General features: G+C 35.3%; 1 protein-coding gene across 1 annotated transcript in view; it reads left to right on the top strand.

Moving 5' to 3' along the window:
* Positions 1-18,300, top strand: part of IQCM (IQ motif containing M) — a 334,844-nt gene that overhangs the window by 122,327 nt on the left and 194,217 nt on the right. The window contains exons 7-8 of the mRNA XM_029234688.1: positions 3,535-3,733; positions 13,917-14,061. Coding sequence (XP_029090521.1) covers positions 3,535-3,733; positions 13,917-14,061 — 344 coding nt within the window. The remainder of the gene's footprint in view (positions 1-3,534; positions 3,734-13,916; positions 14,062-18,300) is intronic.

The raw sequence follows: 18,300 nt of genomic DNA, 5'->3' as shown, positions 1-18,300 counted from the left end.
TAGGTAACCTATGATTCTACCTCTTGATGGGTGGGGCTATAAAATCACATTGCAAAGATAGGGATATAAGGAAGCATTAATTGGCCGTCAGTGCAGTCAGTTTACCACAGTGAGCTCCTAATACATTTATATTAATAATATTTTAGTTGTTATATATTTAACTTAAGGAGGAGACTTTTCTTTGATTTCTTTTCATGGTTTGGACTTGGATAAATAGGACAACTTTCAATGTATTGACTGTTTCAATATATTCAATAGTAGTGCTGAATTAAGTAAAACTATGGATCATTGTACTGAGTTCAAAGATCATGGGGATAATCAAGGAAAAGGCATGGCCATGAAGTGGCAATGGCACATAACAAGCTTTATCTGGGCATCATATGGACAGCTTTGCGTGAGAGGGGAAGTCCCTCACAGCAGAAGACCTTCTAGAGACCATGACATAGAGCCATCACCCAGAAGGGGAAGAGGGTAAGGGAACTCCTGTGGGAACAGGAGAGTCAGAGGGGGGCTTACATGTCTACGTGATATCACTCACAGCAAGATGGGGGTGTCTCTGGGTCAGAGAGATCCAGTGGGCAGCAGTGGTTTGCAGTCTTTTATGGCCTCAAGGTTTGTCTTATCTATGGCTGGTAGATGTTGGTTATAGTTTCATGGGACATGCAAAACAGGCAGGCTCTAAATGGCTAAAAAATATGCTTGTTTGGGCCATATTTAAAACAACTGGATGTTTAAGAATTTTGAGTTTGGAGCCAGCAGGCTTTTGAGCTAGTCCTTGTCTAACGTAAGAAGTAAACAACATAGGGGCCAATATACAAGGGCCATTTTTGACTCATTTATGTAACAGCTATGCCACACATACCTTGCCATTTCTAGCATTCCTCCTCTTATACAGGGAAGAAAAAAAATCTTTGGTATGGTCTTGCAGCCATCTGGGACACCCAAAAGATAGGTTAAAAAGACATCACAACAGTTTGTTTTTAAATTTGGGGCTTGAGTTTGAATTGGAAAGAATTTTCACAGGAGGCGCAGTATCAGTAAAAGTTATAGGTGCCTTTAGAGTTAAAAAAAGTAACATAGCTACAAGTAACATTAAATATTAGGAATACCAGATTTTGTAAGAAGTAGGTCACAAGGAAGAAGGAAAAAAAGATTTATAAGCCTGATAGGAGAAATATTTTTGTGATACAGGAACTTTTGTTTCCTAGGAAAACTATAATGAAGGTACTGAACGATTTTTCCTTTGTCATATTAGGAGCAGACTGTTATTCAAAAATCAGTTTCTCAGTGTAACAGAAAGAAAATCAAATTCTAATTTTACTTTCTTTCTGTATAACACCTATACAACATTCCATAGCTGAGGATTCATTCACAGGCATTTCTCTATTTTAATATTAAGCTTGCTCATCAGAAGTGACCTAACTTTTTCAAAATTTTGTATATTTCATAGCTTCTTTTCAAACCCATTATTTGTAAATGTAATTCACTTTCCATCAAGCCTTCAATAAATTATTCTTCAACTTTAACTTTCCCTTTCTTTTATTTTTAACATTCTAATTGTTTAGAGATGTGCTGTTGATGAAAGTCCATATGGCTAGGGTGTAAGATAAAATTCTTTTCTTCTTCAATTGATAAAAAAACAGACAAAACCTATCCATCATTTTGTAAACATGTTTGTGTTTCCTTATAATCCTTTTAATTAATGTAGTTCTAATCACTCATATTAACTATAGCTTTTAACCAAAAATAGCTAATTTCAATTCTCCTTCTCCCTTCCTCCGACCCCCTCCCACACTACATATACTTTTCATTACATGACTAAGAACTCTGAGCCATTCAAGGCACCTTAGGAGACCAGAAGAGATGTGGTGACCACTGCTGGTACTTTAACACTATGCATTACACGTCACCTTACGGTCAGTCACACATATCCCTTTAAGGTTTTTTTACACCTTATTGTTAGAACATGAAACTTTGACTATAAAGTTGGCTCATCTAGGTATTTCTAGAAGACCTATTTCTTCTGAGAAAAAGGAGAAAAAGTCATCAACTCAGGATCCTTTAGATTTCATAGTAGGCCTTGAAACTCTGGCCAAGCCAGAAGTGACCATTTCTATTTCATCCGCATTCCCAGTTTATCTCATACATGGAGGCCTGTTCATAAAAATTGTTATATTAAAGAAGCAAAAATACTGTTAGAAGGCAGAGCTCCCTCTTTTCTAAGCTATTCAAAATCAATCTTAATTTAAACAAACAAAAATAAGACTTTGCCTTATTTTCTTTGCCTTTTCTAGTAGCTTTGTCTATTTGAATATTTCTCTACAGCACATGTTATATTTTTGACTCGTTAATCTACAGAAGTTTTCTCAAGAGAGAGAATAAGAGAAAGAACCAACCAGAGATACAAAAGAGCTACAGTTACAAGAACATCATACAAGGCTAACTTCCTTTCTTTTGCAAAGACAAAAATGACATTTTTCATTTATATACACAAACAGAAAGAAATAACAGCCTCGGTTCTGTATCTTTAACTATAGGTCAAAAGTAAATATGGAGGACAATTTTCTGTGCTTGAGCAAATGTCATTGATCAGTAGTGGCTACTTTTTGTGCCAGTACCATACTGTCTTGATTACTGTAGTATAGTCTGAAGTCCAGGAGCCTGATTCCTCCAGCTCCATTTTTCTTTCTCAAGATTGCTTTGGCTATTTGGGGTCTTTTGTTAAAAAAATAAAAAATAAAAATAAAAAATCCAACAACAAAAAAAAAAAAGAAAAAAGGTGTTTGTATGCTAAAAATTTCAAGGAAACTACACTTTGAACTTTGGAAGACTTTGAAAAAACTGACTACCTATAAAAAATGCAACAGATATATAAAGGAAAAAAAGCAGACACAAGATTGCCAAGGTTACAGACAGTCTGTTCATAGTAGAAAGTCTGTAGTTTTCTCACATGGTCATCATCACTGCAAGGACGGACCATCCATATCAGCGTTGCAGGGCTTGTCATGTTTTCCAGTATGATCCCTCGCTTCTGCGATTCTGTAGTCCATGGCCCTAACAATACACTACCCTGCCTCTCAGTTGAGTGCATTTGGGAAATAAAATTACTTTTCAGATGATGTTTGGTAAGTAGATTATCAGTGCCAAATAATTTTGAAGCAATCTTTAGTTTAAAATAGCTTCTGGAACAGGAAAGTTATTTTTACTAATGTGCCCTGTCATAGGAAAATATTTTGTTCCTTAGATACTATATCTCTCTTTTGAATAGTTGTGGATAAGCTTTGACAGATTCACTTTCTTTTGGGTTTCCTTTCTTCAGAAGATTAATTTATACATGTTATATTAATTCTGGCATATTCAACCTTCTTTGGAGAGCCCTATTGGAATGTTCAGTTGATATACCTATGAATTTTATGCGCTAATTACAATATATTTCCTATTTCAATATATTCATTATGAAAGTGAATTTAAGACTTTTTAGAAGTTTATTTTTCTTATTAACTCTAATAAGAAAGTTTTATATTTTATTTTTAGCCCAAAATCTATTCTAAGTAAAAGTGATAAACTTGACAATAAAGTTAAAAGAATTGGACCACAAATGGAAAACTTCCAAGTGTTCCGGGGAAGGAAAAAATTCGCAATTACCAAAAACATAGTTAGAATGGTCATCGTCATGCAGGCACTTGTCAGAGGGTGGCTCGAACGCAAAAGATTCCAAAGAATAATGATCAAGGTAAAGCATATATTGAATATTATAATGTGTTTAAAAAGTCTTTTATTCTTCCAGTTTTATTGAGATATAACTGATATACAGCACTGTACAAGTTTAACATATACAGCCTAATGATTTGACTTACATCACAAAATAATTACCACAGTAAGTTTAATGACCACGCATCATCTCATATAGATACAAAATTAAGAAATAGAAAACAAATTTCCTTGTGATGAGAACTCTCAGGATTTACTCTTCACATCTCCCATATATAACATACAGCTGAGTTCATTATATTTGTCCTGCTGTACGTGACATCCCTAATACTCATTTATCCTATAACTGGAAGTTTGTACCTGTTGACTGCCTTCCTCCAATTTCCCCTTCGCCTCCCCCTCTCCTCTGGTAACCACAAATCTGGTCTCTTTTTCTATGAGTTTGTTTGTTGTTTTTGAGGTGTAATTGACCTATGACACTATGTTAGTTCCTATTTCACAACATAGGAGTTGATACTTTTATACGTTTCAAAATGATCACCACAACAAGTGTAGTTATCATTTGTCACCATACAAAGATATTATGTAATTGCTGAGTAAATTCCCCATACTGTACGTTTCATACCTGTGACTCATGTATTTTACAATAGGAAATTTATACCTCTTAATCTCTTTTACCTGTTTCTCTCCTCCCTCTGACCCCCTCTCCTCTGGCGAAAACCTGTTTGTATCTATGACTCTGTTTCTGTTTTGTTATGTTTGTTCATTTGTTTTCCTTTTTATATTCCACATATACGTGAAATCATGCAGTATTTGTCTTCCTCTGTCTGACTTATTTCACTTAGCATAATGCCCTCTAGATCCATACACATATCCTCTAGGTTGTCACAAATGGCAAGATTTCATTCTTTTTTGGCTGAGTATAAGTATATAAATATACACATTTTTAGCTATGTATAAATGTATAAATATATACATTTATATATATTTTCTAAATATATTTAAAATATAAATATATATATAAATACATTTATGTATATACTTTATATATATACCACATTTTTTAAGCATTCTCCTGGATATTTATTTATTTATTTGTTTATATCTTTATTGGAGTATAATTACTTTACAATGTTGTGTTAGTTTCTGCTGTATATCAAAGTGAATCAGCTATATGTATACATGTATCCCCATATTCCCTCCCTCTTGAGCCTCCCTCCCACTCCCCCTATCCCACCCCTCTAGGTGGTCACAAAGCACCAAGCTGATCTCCCTGTGCTATGCAGCTGCTTCCCACTAGCTATCTGTTTTACATTTGGTAGTGTATATATGTCAATCCCACTCTCTCACTTCATCCCAGCTTCCCCTTCTCCCCTCCCCCGTGTCCTCAAGTCCATTCTCTACATCTGCGTCTTTATTCCTGTGCTAACCCTAGGTTCATCGGAACCATTTTTTTAGATTCCATATATATGTGTTAGCATACAGTATTTGTTTTTCTTTTTCTGACTTACTTCACTCTGTGTGACAGACTCTAGGTCCATCCACCTCACTACAAATAACTCAATTTCATTTCTTTTTATGGCTGAGTAATATTCCATTGAATATATGTGCCACATCTTTTTTATCCATTCATCTGTCGATGGACACTTAGGTTGTTTCTATGTCCTGGCTATTGTAAATAGTGCTGCAATGAACATTGTGATACATGTCTCTTTTTGAATTATGGTTTTCTCAGGGTATATGCCCAGTAGTGGGATTGCTGGGTCATATGGTAGTTCTATTTGTAGTTTTTTAAGGAACCTCCATACTGTTCTCCATAGTGGCTGTATCAATTTACATTCCCACCAACAGTGCAAGAGGGTTCCATTTTCACCACACCCTCCCCAGCCTTTATTGTTTGTAGATTTTTGATGATGGCCATCTGACTGGTGTACCACATCTTCTTTATCCATTCATCCATCAATGGACCTTTAGATTCAATTAAGCAGACTTTTGAATAGTCACCTTGTCAATATACCTATGATTTTTCTAAATAAAGTTCTGTCTACATTCTTTGGTTTAAGAAAATTTTATTTATAATATACTCTTGTGACAGTTTCAGATTGTATCAAGCTGGAGACTGTGAACAAATGCCTAACTTATCCTTAACCCAACAGTTCTGGGATTACTTTTACTCTAAGGCTGGGACCACCTATTTGCATTGATTTTGTTTCTCCTATGCTATCTGCTTATTCTCTGTTTAAAGCAACTTTCCACTTCCCACACTCCTGAGTACTCTTTCAGTGCATAAACCTTCACCTTAAAAAGAAACTACACACACATCCACACACCCACCTGAGCAACTTTTATAAACAGCAATCCTGACATTCAGAATAAAGCATAAGGACCTATTTTGGCTGGGCAAATGCAGAAGAACCTGAGTGGATGGATTTTGGCAAAACTTTGAGAGAATCCAAAAATGTTTCACCTTGAGGACTAAAGTTGTGCTACTCATAAAGGAATTTGGAAAACCAACTAGAAATAGAAGAATAGATCAGGAGTGCCCACTTGAATTCCTGGATTATCTGGGAGGAGCCCCCCCCAAATGGCCTCTCATTGGGCACCTTGAATGAATTTCTCTGAGAATACAGGCTTGCTGTTAGAAGGTAGTCCATTTGCCTATCAACGTGTGTATATTTGTACATGCATTAATATGTACATATAACATACATTTGTAGTTCTGATGATTCAATGTGATAATGCGTGTAAAACTCTGACAATAAGTAAGCATTCCATATAGTTAATCTTTCAGTAATTCTGTGAAATCTCTGCTTCACATTTTATATGTGAAGAAACTGATGCTCAGAGAAATTAAGTCATTTGACTAGAGTTGCTCTCCTGGTAAGTGACAGAGCTAGAATTCAAACCCTTGTCTGACCCCGAAGTCCGTGCTCATTCTACATATTATATCATCGACTTAAACTACTTTATAGCTGATTGCTCCCTAATCTAATCTAAGGCCCTATCCCAGACCTATCTCTCTAGCTCTAGATTTAGGCATTTAATTTCCCATTTGCAAGGTCCATAGTTAAACCAAACTCCACGGAGCCTTCAATGAACTTATTTTCTTACTCCACAAAGCTCTTCCTTTCCTGTACTACCTATTTTGGTGAACTGTCCCACCACCCATTGTCTAAGCTATACATCTGGAGTTTTCTTAGTCTCCTTCAACTTTCTCACCCCCATATTCAATTGGTCACCACTTCCTTAACATTTCTTGCGCTGCTCTTCCTCTCTCTTACCATAGCTCCTATCCATCACTCCTCACATGGAGAACTACAGTAGTCTCCTAATTGGCCTCCCTGCCTATAGACCTACTCCCATCTAATCTGTCATCTGCAGTTGAGGAAATTCCACTCTGATGACCTTATTCCATTTCTTTATAGTCTTTTGAAAGCCCCATGTTTCTTATCAGATGAAATATGAATTCTCTAACATAGTACACATGGCCTCCCTGGTCTGGCCATTTCCCACTGTCCAGCCTCATCACAGGACACTTCTTCACTAATAACCTGTGCTCTAGCAAAGCCCAAATCCTTTAATTCCCTATTGTTTCCTATTATCTTATGTTTTTATACTGTTCTCTCAGACTGGAATGCTCTTCCTAATTTTCTGATAAACTCCAACTCATTCTTTAAGATCTTCCTTAAGTGTTCACACCTGGACACCTTCTTTGGTCCATCTAGCAGAGCTGAGCTCTCTGTTTTTGGTCGTTATTGTGCCCAGTCCTCTACATTTTGACCTTTTGTTTACACCTCTGTCATGGGCACTACAATTTCTGTGACCTGTTTGGGAGTACATACTCTTTACTTTTATATTATATAGCACCACATACTGTTTTGATACATGCATTCTCTCTTATTTTAACTATATTCACTTATTATCTGCTGTTTTTCTTGTTTATTTTATTGTTTGTATATGTTTATACTGTTTTCTGTCTTGTTTGCTACCGTGTCCAAAGGCTTAGAATAATGCTTGGCATATGGTAGCTATTCCACAAATGTCTTAGAATGGATGAATTAATTCAACAAAATATAGTTGTAGAAGTTTATCAGGGCACTCTAATGATTCATATATATATATATATATATATATACATATATAAATAAATATATCATACACATGATATTATGTATATGATAATATACTTATATTATAATTTAACTTAATTTTAGCATTTCATGATGTTGGAGAGAACTGTAGCATCATCCATAACCTCTGGGACAAAATGAGTCTAGAAAACGTAGAGAGCAAGAGTGAGCCCAAGATGATAATGAAAAGGAGAGCTCGGCAAGGAAAATGTTGAATTTCTATGTGGAGGTAGAATTGAGATAAAAAGAATGGGAAGCCTTTTTCAAGGGTCTGAGCAAATATAAACTAGATTGTTGACTTTGATTTGGTTGTGAAATTTGTTATGATCATTGATTTTCTTTTTTATTCCACCATTGGTGTGTATGTTGCATGGCTACTCTGTTGATACAGTTAATGTTGTTCTGCTTACTGTTGAAATGGTCATGTGGCAGGCCTGTAATGCATGCATAGTCCGGTTCCACGACTGAGCCTTGTGCAGTGTTGCTGTTGGGGGAATTCCTGATAGACTTTCTGGTCTAAAGGCTGCACAGCAAATCACTGGATAATTGTCAGCACTGTGGGAATCCCTCCACTGGGAAACTTCCATAGTCATATTGTTTGGCTGGCACTTCAGAGCTTGTGGCTGTAGACAGTATCTGCTAGAATGTTGCTCTAAAGTACCTCAGGAGACTGTATAGTTTCCACCATTTCCTGTGAAATGCTCTAGTTTGGGTTTATTTAGAAATAATGAAGCAGCATTGAATTGTATCAGTCATGAGGAGACCACAGAGATTGCTGCCTTTAACCATCAGCATTATTTATTTCCACCATTCAAAATATCCTTTTCCTTTTAAAATTTCTATGTTGTTTGTTTGCATGTGTTTTGGTATAAGTTAATATGATCCAGAAAACAATCCTAAAGACACAAAAACAGTATTTTCCTCAGTGTAATGCCTCTAAGATTTTAACTTAAAGATTTTTCCCTGAATATTTATAATTTAAATTTAAAAATTTTAGTCTTAAGTTGATATGTTCAGTTGCTGTTTGTCAAAAATACTGAAATTCTAAAACATTTGAATGGCTGGTGGTTGCAATAAAAAAGTGTTCAAAATTGGCTTTGCATAAATATTTGTTGAATAAATAAAATTGGAGAAATCCTAGAAATCTGAGCTTTAATATCCATGCATAGGTCAGTGGTCTTTATTCTTTTGGGGGTTACAGAATCCTTTGAAAATTTGATAAAGTATGGATTTCCTCTCATTATCTAAAAAAAACCCCAATAAGAAATAATAAGAAAATTCTGAAGCCCATTCATGGACCTGTGGCACTGGTGACCTCGTACGGAATAGTTTTATTACATAAATGTGTTAACTCTCAGGTACTGGGAGAACTGTATTAATGTATTCCAGAACACTTTTTAAAAAATGTGATCATAGTTACTATTTACTAGATCTGATATCTTGCCTGATGCATAGAGCAAATAGTCCAGATAGAAATGGAGGTAACTAAGTCTTAGGTATTATTAGAGAACTTAGAAAGACCACTGAACCCAAAGGACTGTGTCTAGTGTGGGGGTAGTGCCAACAAATTGAGATATGGAGGATGAAGGGTAGTTGTGTTTTGTCATGTAGATGGGGAGGTTGAGAGAGTTGTAGGCCCAGGGAATCTCAACGGCCTTAGGTGATACAGAACATTTAGGGGGCTGGTTGGGAGGACAGTGGCAGTAGAGGAAGATGAGGGTAGGAGCAGATTAACAATGTTCTTAAAAACCATGCTAAGGAGTTTATACATAGTGTATGGGAATGGATGACTGTAAAGCAGGTCAGTGACATGAAGAGATTTTTTATTTTAGAAAAATTACTGACTCTGGACAATGAATTGGGGAAAGAAGGTGGCAAAATTAGAGAAAGAACAGCTAGTATGCTTTTTCAGTAATCCAGTGCATGATGGTGGTGGCTTGGGGTAAAGTTGGAGAAATACACAGTAGGTAGGACATTGGGTTTGATTAGATTTGGAGATAAGGGAGCTGGAGGAGTCAGGAATGGATCCTAGGTTTTTGTCTTGGGCAACCTGATGGATGATTGTGAAATATAGAACTTTGGAGGAGTGAGTAGGAGAGGTGGGAGGAAAGGAAAGGAGACAGAGTTGAGTTTTCAACACTGAGTTTGAAGTGCCTGTGGAACATCCTTGAGATGTCTGGGAAGCAGTTGGGTATATGGGTCTAAGCTCAGAAGGAAGACTGGGCCATAGGGAAACATTTGAGTTTTGTCAGTAGTTCTTAAACTTTTTCCACCTTAACACACCTGAAGAAGAATATAAAACCATCCCACCCATAAAAGTGGCTCAATTTGGCAATGATTCTCATTTTATCTCTGAGAAAGCTCTTTCCCCAGGTGACTGCATGGCTCTCTTATTTCATTCATCTTTCTGTTCATTGTTACATTATCAAAAAGCCTGCCCCATACTACCCTATAAAAAATAACACTTACTCTGGTCACTCCTTATTCCATTTAAAATACTATTGTTCTTCATACCACGGACTGCCACCTAATACATATATATTTGTTTATTGGATTATTGTTCCTTCCATCAGAATGTAACTCATTGTGAGACAGGAATTTTGTCTTTTCTGTTCACTAATGTACAAGGTCTAGAACTTCCCTGGCACATGTCTTTGAATAAATTATTTTCAACATGATGGAGAATGGGATGAGAGGATGTGAAATCTGGGAAATCTTTTCTACACATTTTGATTCAGCTCCCTGAACAAGGATGCCCTCTATACTCTTCCCTCATCCATAGATTTGAGAATCATTATTAGTGATACTGTCTAGAGACATTGGAATTGATGTCATTGTCCAGAGAGCATATGTAAAGTAAGGAGAGAGGCATGAAAAGGCAAGAGTGAGAAATACCAATGCTCAAGGGGGAAGGCAGAGATGAGGATTCCACAAATGAATTCCATAGCTAGAGAGGTATGAAGAAAACCAGAATATGCTAGATCAAGGAAGTTCAGACACAGTATAATAAAGAGGATTAGATCAGTGATTTCCAATGCTGCTAGGAATGAAGGCCTAGGCAAAAATAGGTAGAAGAACTAGTACTTCACAGTAGGAGAAACATAAATGGCTAGTAAACATGAAAGAAGCTACTCTTGCTAGTAATCAAAGAAATTAAGTCCCACTAAGTATCATATGGTAGTGGAATCCTCCCAACAGGCAGTCAATTCATTACTTTTAAAAAAGACATGACCATATCAAATAAAAAGCTGACTTATATTTGGAAAATATTTTTAAATCCTGATATACGATAAGCATGATACATTTACACTTTAAAACAACATGGGTTGGAAAATTATAATCAGTAATTTGCATTGTCTTTTATTTCAATATTGCTGTTGTAAATATCAATTTGTACACTTTTCTGATTAATTCTGTCTTGAGAAATGTTTAGAAATATGGTGAAAGATTCACATACTGAGATGACATAGCATCATAACTGAGGCATATTTCTGTACAGAAGGCTGGCAGAGAGGCATGCTATAATAAGAACCACACAGATGGACCATTGCCATTTTCTCTGACCCAACTTCTTAACCATGAAAACCTCCTAGGTAGCCTTCTGAATGCCTCAGATCTGAGAAGGGTTTCTTCACAAGACAGGTTGTGTCCACAAAAGAGGATTTATTAAATTCAGAGGAAAAACACTCACATTGGGTTTGGTGACTGACCAAATGCCCCTGCTCTCTTAGCAAATGTCCTCATTCAACTAAGCAGCACTTCAAGCAGGGACCTTTTGCCTCATGTTCTAAGAATACAATTAAAACAATGCTTGATTCTTAATTATTAGCAAAAGAAACCTACTGGCAGACTTAGGCAGAAAGGTATTGACTAGAATATTGGGCAGAGGTCTGAAGAATTAAGCTCAGGAACATGAAGGAATGATGAAGGCTAGCCTAGATAGCTCCTTGGACTCCAGTCAAATCCTGCACAGAGTCTGTTGCAAATGCTGAATCCTGTTCTGCTTCCACCAATGCTACCCTTAGAAAACGGATATTGCTGCCACGGTTACTCTACCACACAAATAGATTTCTCACTGTTTGTTTCACTTTTAAAAGCATTATTAGTTTCGAGTGAAAACCTGAGTCTGGTGTAGATAATGGAGGAAGCTTTGTCACATGTCTGCATCCCAGCAACAGAGGAGGCTTGGATCATGAGCAACTGATTTGTGGCTTCAAATTGTAGGAAGTGAGTTATGCCTTCTGCTAAGATTCACATGATGGGGAGTGCTCCAAAAGTGTGACTTACTTCACTCTGTATGACAGACTCTAGGTCCATCCACCTCACTACAAAAATGTAAAATAGATAGCTAGTGGGAAGCAGCCACATAGCACAGGGAGATCAGCTTGGTGCTTTGTGACCACCTAGAGGGGTGGGATAGGGAGGGTGGGAGGGAGGGAGACGCAAGAGGGAAGAGATATGGGGATATATGTATATGTATAACTGATTCACCTTGTTATACAGCAGAAACTAACACGCCATTTTAAAGCAATTATACTCTGATAAAGATGTTTAAAAAAAAATTAAAAACCATAAAAAAAAGTGTGACCAATCCATTATTTAAAACAAAACAAAACAACAAAAAACGACAAAAGCCTATTGAACAAAAGGCAGATTAAAAATACACACTGGAAAATGTTATTAAATGTTGAAAGACATTAGCAAACATTCAGAATCTGCCTGATTCTGATGGAATTCAGATGGAAGGAGAAAAGGAAAGTAGTGAAATTGTGCTAATTTATTTTTTTATTTAGGTAAATCAAGAAATATTATTTCATTGATAGTTTTGATAAATTAAAAAATACAGGCTTAAACATAGTGTTTTAAAAAGGTGAATAAAAATAAAATAATAAAAACAACCTTCCAAGAATCACACAAAACAGAAAATAAATAAGAGCAAGAACAATCATAAGTGTAATAGTAACTATACTAGGAAAGAAACCAAAACAAAAATTTACAGAATGGGTGAAAAATATGAAATTCAAGTAAATTAAGAGGAATACTTATATAATTAAAAGTGTGGGCTCTGAAGTGTCCCTATTTTGAATTCAGAACCAATTCTGCAATTTACTAACTATAGGACCGTGGGAAAGTTATTTAAAGATGTTATGCTTTAGTGTTTTTACTTGTATAATGGTATGCAAAGCACATCAAAGGAAAGTGGACTCAGAAGAAATTTTATGAACTTCAGTACATTTGTAAAAATTAATGAAAATAGGTTAATTAAGTCTTTAATTCAAGAAGCCAAGAAGGAGAAAATAAACCTTAAAAAAAGGAATTAATAAAGATAAGTAGAGAAATTAATGAGCTAGAAAATGTAAAAATATTTGAATTGGTAAATAAAATGGAACTGGCTGTTTACAAAACCAAAAAAAAACACACCTGAAATAGATGAATTTTTATACTTTAATTTAAAAAATTTTATTATAGTAGAATGTATAAAATGAACATACAGAAAAATATAGTCACAGATTAAAGGTAAACTGACCGAACAACATTTGCACATATGCTGAAAAGGGTTACTTTCTTTAATATTGAGGTTTTTTAAAGAAATCAACAAGTAAAATCTGAAAATATCCAGTGAAAAATAGGTACAATACATAAATATATAATTTTCAAAAGAAAGAAAATACAAGGATTTGAGCACCCAGAGTGGATAGCTTAGGTAAGAATCATCCATTACAGAGTAATGCCTTAATAAAACTTTTATTTTTTTTCTGGCTAAGTGGGCTACATATTATAAAAATCTGTACACCAGCCTAGGAAGCTTCTATCATCCATCACCAAAACCTCTTTTTTATGGGAAGTATGAGTATGTGATAACAGAGCAACTCAAAATGATGTTCTCTGAACTTTAGGGAGACTAACCCACTCTATAATGCATGTATTTAACCAAACTTATTTAAAAACATAAATAAAATGCATCATAATCTGAGAAACTGGGTGAGACAGATGAAATCAATAGGGCAAAATCAGATTAAATATAAATAGCAGAAATATATAAAGAGTTCAACTGTCTGTATTGCTCTTTTATAGGCTTTGTATCATGGACCAGATTTGAGAACAGTTATAAACATGTATTGCAGACTAATCCATCGTGTTAAATATCGACTTGGTCTTTGGAGGACGAGACAAATTATAAACCTTACAGAGCTAGAGGAATGGATGGACAGAAAAAAATGTAGGTGATGCTATCATTTCTGATTTGATTTTAGATTTGGAATTATTTTAACCATTAATAATTTACATATAATTTACATATAATTACCCATAGACAACACAAGTAGGCAATATTTTTATTGCTTCAAGCTATTTACTTTTTAAGGTGATGTATTGTATATGTGGATTAATTTATTAGGATCTCATTCTGGCTAAACAAAAAGGAAATTTAAAGGAAAGATAGCTAAAGAATGAGATTTCAGAAAGCACACGAACCAGAGCTGCTCCAGAGATCTAAGGAGCAAAAAATAAGAGGCAATCTCTGTTTGCCTCTGGGGGATAGAAAAGCTGCTATCACTTTATGACTTTTTATTCTTGAGCTTTAAATTCAAATTCTAGATTGGTTTAGCTTGAGTTATGTGTCCAACACTTTGCCTTGGTAGGGCAAAGAAATCTGCTTGGGAGTTGCATAGAAACTATATTCATTGAGGGGAGGGAGTAGCTCCCCAAAGGAAAACTACATATTTATAACAGAAGAACAGTTAAAGTACACTGAGCAGACGAAACAACAGGTTTCTATGTGAATAACAGGTTTTCCAATTTCTATCTTAACTTTCAGAGATCTTGATTTTTATTATATTTAATGAATTTATTATTGCTTGATTAGGATGGATATTACAGTCTGTTTCTTGATTAAAAAATAAATAAATGAGGACTTCTGGTTTCTGCTTCTGTATGTAAGGAGATTGGAAGTCAACACTCTATCTTAACAACAAGTAAAAAAGCTGAACAGACTAAAAAATCAACAAGTCTTCTTGGATTCGTAAAAGAGGGGAGACACAGGGCAAACTGCTGCCCCTAAGATTGGAGAGACAGGCATACAAAGTCACAGCTTACCGGAGCAGAGACTCATGAGCAGAATCCGATGTGGGAACCAGCGCTGGGGTAAGAAAAATGAACTGTAATTGACAAATGGCAGGAGCACAATTCTGAGAGTTAAAAATTCCAGAGGATCCAGTCATAAAGGGGCCTCCACAATACTGCAATATTTACCTCCAGGAGCTCAATCAGATTCCCACAGTAAATATGAGAAAATGAACCATTTTGAAATATGCCAGAGCACTCCATTCTTCTTAACAAGGCCTGCCTTCAGAGGAAACTAATTAACCAGAGCCTAACCTGCTGGGTATTATCAGAGCCTAATTAAACCTGTGGAAGGGAAATACCCAACTCCAGTCCACTCTGACCATCCTGTCCCACCTAAGGAGGAAGAAAAAAACTGGGAAACATTCATAAAGTTCACAGTCCAGAGACATAGGCTCCATAAGAGACTGAGACCTAATCATTAGAACACTTCCTCTCCCCCAGCACCTTATCACCATGTTACTAAAGACCTTTTTACAGCAGTTTCTTTTACCCAATATGTCATGACTAGCTACATGTATACTACAAGGCATACAAAAACGCAAAAAACACAATTTGTAAAGACAAAGCAAACATCAGAACCAGACGTAGCAGGGATGTTGGAATTATCAGACTGAGAATTTAAAACAACTATGATTAAATATGCTAATTATGCATAAAATAGACAGCATGCAAGAACAGATGGGCAAGGTAGGCAGAGAGATGGAAATCCCAAGAAAGAACCCTAAAGAAATGATAAAAAAAAAAATACTGTAACAGAAATGAAGAATGCCTCTGATGGGCTTCTTGGAAAGGTGGCTGAGGAAAGATTCTCTGAGCTAGAAATTACATCAATAGAATCCTTGAACACTGAAAAGCAAAGAGAACAAAAACTGAAATAAAAAAACAAAGTATCTAGGGACTGTAGGGCAACTACAAAAGGAGTAACATATGGGAATACCAGAGGGAGAAGAAAGAAACAGAAGAAATATTTATAACAATAACTGAGAATTTCCCCAAATTAATGTCAGACACCAAACCACAGATCCATGAAGCCCAGAGAACACCAAGCAGAATAAATTCCAAAAAACTACACCTAGGCATATCATCTTCAAACTATAGAAAATTAAAGATAAAGAAAAGAATTCTGAAAGAAGCCAGATGGGGAAGACACCTGGCCTCTGGAGAAAAAAAAAAAAAAAGAATTACATTTGACTTATCCAAAACCATGCAAGTAAGAAGAGGGGCATGAAATAGTTAAAGTGTTGAGAGAAATAAAACACCAACCCAGAATTCTGTACCCTTAAAAATTATACTTAAAAAAAATGAAGGACTTTCTCAGACAAACAAAAATTGAGGGAATTTGTTGCCAGTATATCTGCCTTGCAAAAAGTGTTAAAAGAAATTTCATAGAGAGAGGGGAAATAATACAGGTCAGAAACTCAGACTACAAAAAGTAAAGAAGAACACTGAAGAAGAAATAAGAAGGTAAAATAAAACATTCTTTTTTCTTATCTGTAAGTGATCTTACAGATAACATGTTCAAAATAATACTAACAATATACTCAATTACAATATACATATATAGCTTAGGTATAATTATATATGCTGATATATGTACATGTATGTATAAGTGAAGTGAATGACAACAATTATACAAAGGATGGGAGGGAGGAATTAGGATTATTTTGTAATTGTAAGGTATTTGCACTACCCATGAAGTAGGATAGTGTTACTTGAAAGTGGATTTAGATTAGCTATAAATGTATATTGTGAACTCCAGGGCAACCATTAAAGTAAAAAAAAAAAAAAGGATAATAGATATGCTTTGAAATGAGAGAAAATAGAAACATAAAATCCTCAATTAAAACTACAAAAGGCAGAGAAAAGTAGAAGAGAAAAATAAGAACAAGGGCAACAAATAGAAAACCTATCGGATATAGTAGATCTGAATCCAACTGTGTCAGTAATCACTTTGAACATTAAATGATCTAAATCCACCAATTAAAAGACAGACATTGTCAGAGTAGGTCAAAAACCACAACCCAATGGTATGCTGTCTACAAGAAACCCACTTTAAATATAAAGACATATATAGGTTAAAAGTAAATGGATGGAGAAAAATGTACCATGCTAACAATAATCAAGATAAAGCAGGAGCAGCTATATTAATTTCAGACAGAGCAGGTTGCAAATTAAGTAAAGTTATCAGAGGTGAAGAAGAGCATTACATAATGGTAAAGGGGTCAATTCTCCAAGAAGACATTAACAATTGTAATTGTGTATCTGCCTAACAACATAGCATCAAACTATGTGAGGCAAAAACTGATAGAACTACAAGGAGAAATAGATGAATCCACTAACATAGTTGGGCAAAATCCAACACCCATTCATAATAAAACCTCTCAGTAAACAGGAAATAGAGAGGAACTTTCTCAACTTGATAAAGACTAGCTACAAAAAACTACAGCTAACATCATACCTAACGTGAGTAACTCAGAGTTTTCCTACTAAGATCAGGTACATGGCAAGGATATCCTCTCTCACCACTCTCTGTCACCACTTCTTTTCAACTTCATGCTGGAAGTTCTTGCTGATGCAATAAAGCAATAAAAGGAAATAAAGGCATACAGATTGGGAAGAAAGAAAACTATCTTTGTTTGCATATCATATGATCATTTGTGTAGCAAATCTGAAAGAACTGACAAAAAACCCTCTGGAACTAGCAAGCCATTTATATCAAGGTTGCACGATACAAGATTAATATACAAAAGTTAGTTGCTTCCTGGATACCAACAATGAACAAATAGACTTTGAAATTAAAAACACACTACCATTTACATTAGTACCCTCCAAAAATGAAATACTTAGGTTTAAAGATAACAAAATATGTATAAGATCTTTATGAGGAAAACTACAAGACTCCAATGAACAAAATCAAAGAACTAAATAAATGGATAGATATTCCATGTTAATGGATAGGTAGTCTCAATATTGTAAAGATGTCAGTTCTTCCTAACTTGATCTATAGATTTAATGCAATCACATTCAAAATCTCAGCAAGTTATTTTGTGGACACCACCAAAATGATTCTAAAGTTTATATGGAGAGGCAAAAGACCAGAATAGCTAACACAATATTGAAGAAGAACAAAATTGGAAGACTGATGCTATCTGACTTCAAGATTTATGATAAGGCTACAAGTTCAAGTGTGATATTGGTGAAAGAACAGACAAATAGATCAGTGGAACAGAATAGAGAGCCCAGAAACAGACCCCTATAAATATAGTCAACTGGTCTTTGACAAAAGAACAAAGGCAATATAATAAGGCAAAGATAGTCTTTTCAACAAATGGTG

The sequence above is a fragment of the Monodon monoceros genome, unplaced genomic scaffold (genome assembly GCF_005190385.1).
Source record: "Monodon monoceros isolate NGI ecotype Baffin Bay Population unplaced genomic scaffold, NGI_Narwhal_1 Super_Scaffold_20, whole genome shotgun sequence".
NCBI classification, from domain to species: domain Eukaryota; kingdom Metazoa; phylum Chordata; class Mammalia; order Artiodactyla; family Monodontidae; genus Monodon; species Monodon monoceros.
Note: the sequence above shows the minus strand (reverse complement) of the source record. Positions and strands in the feature narration are given on the sequence as shown.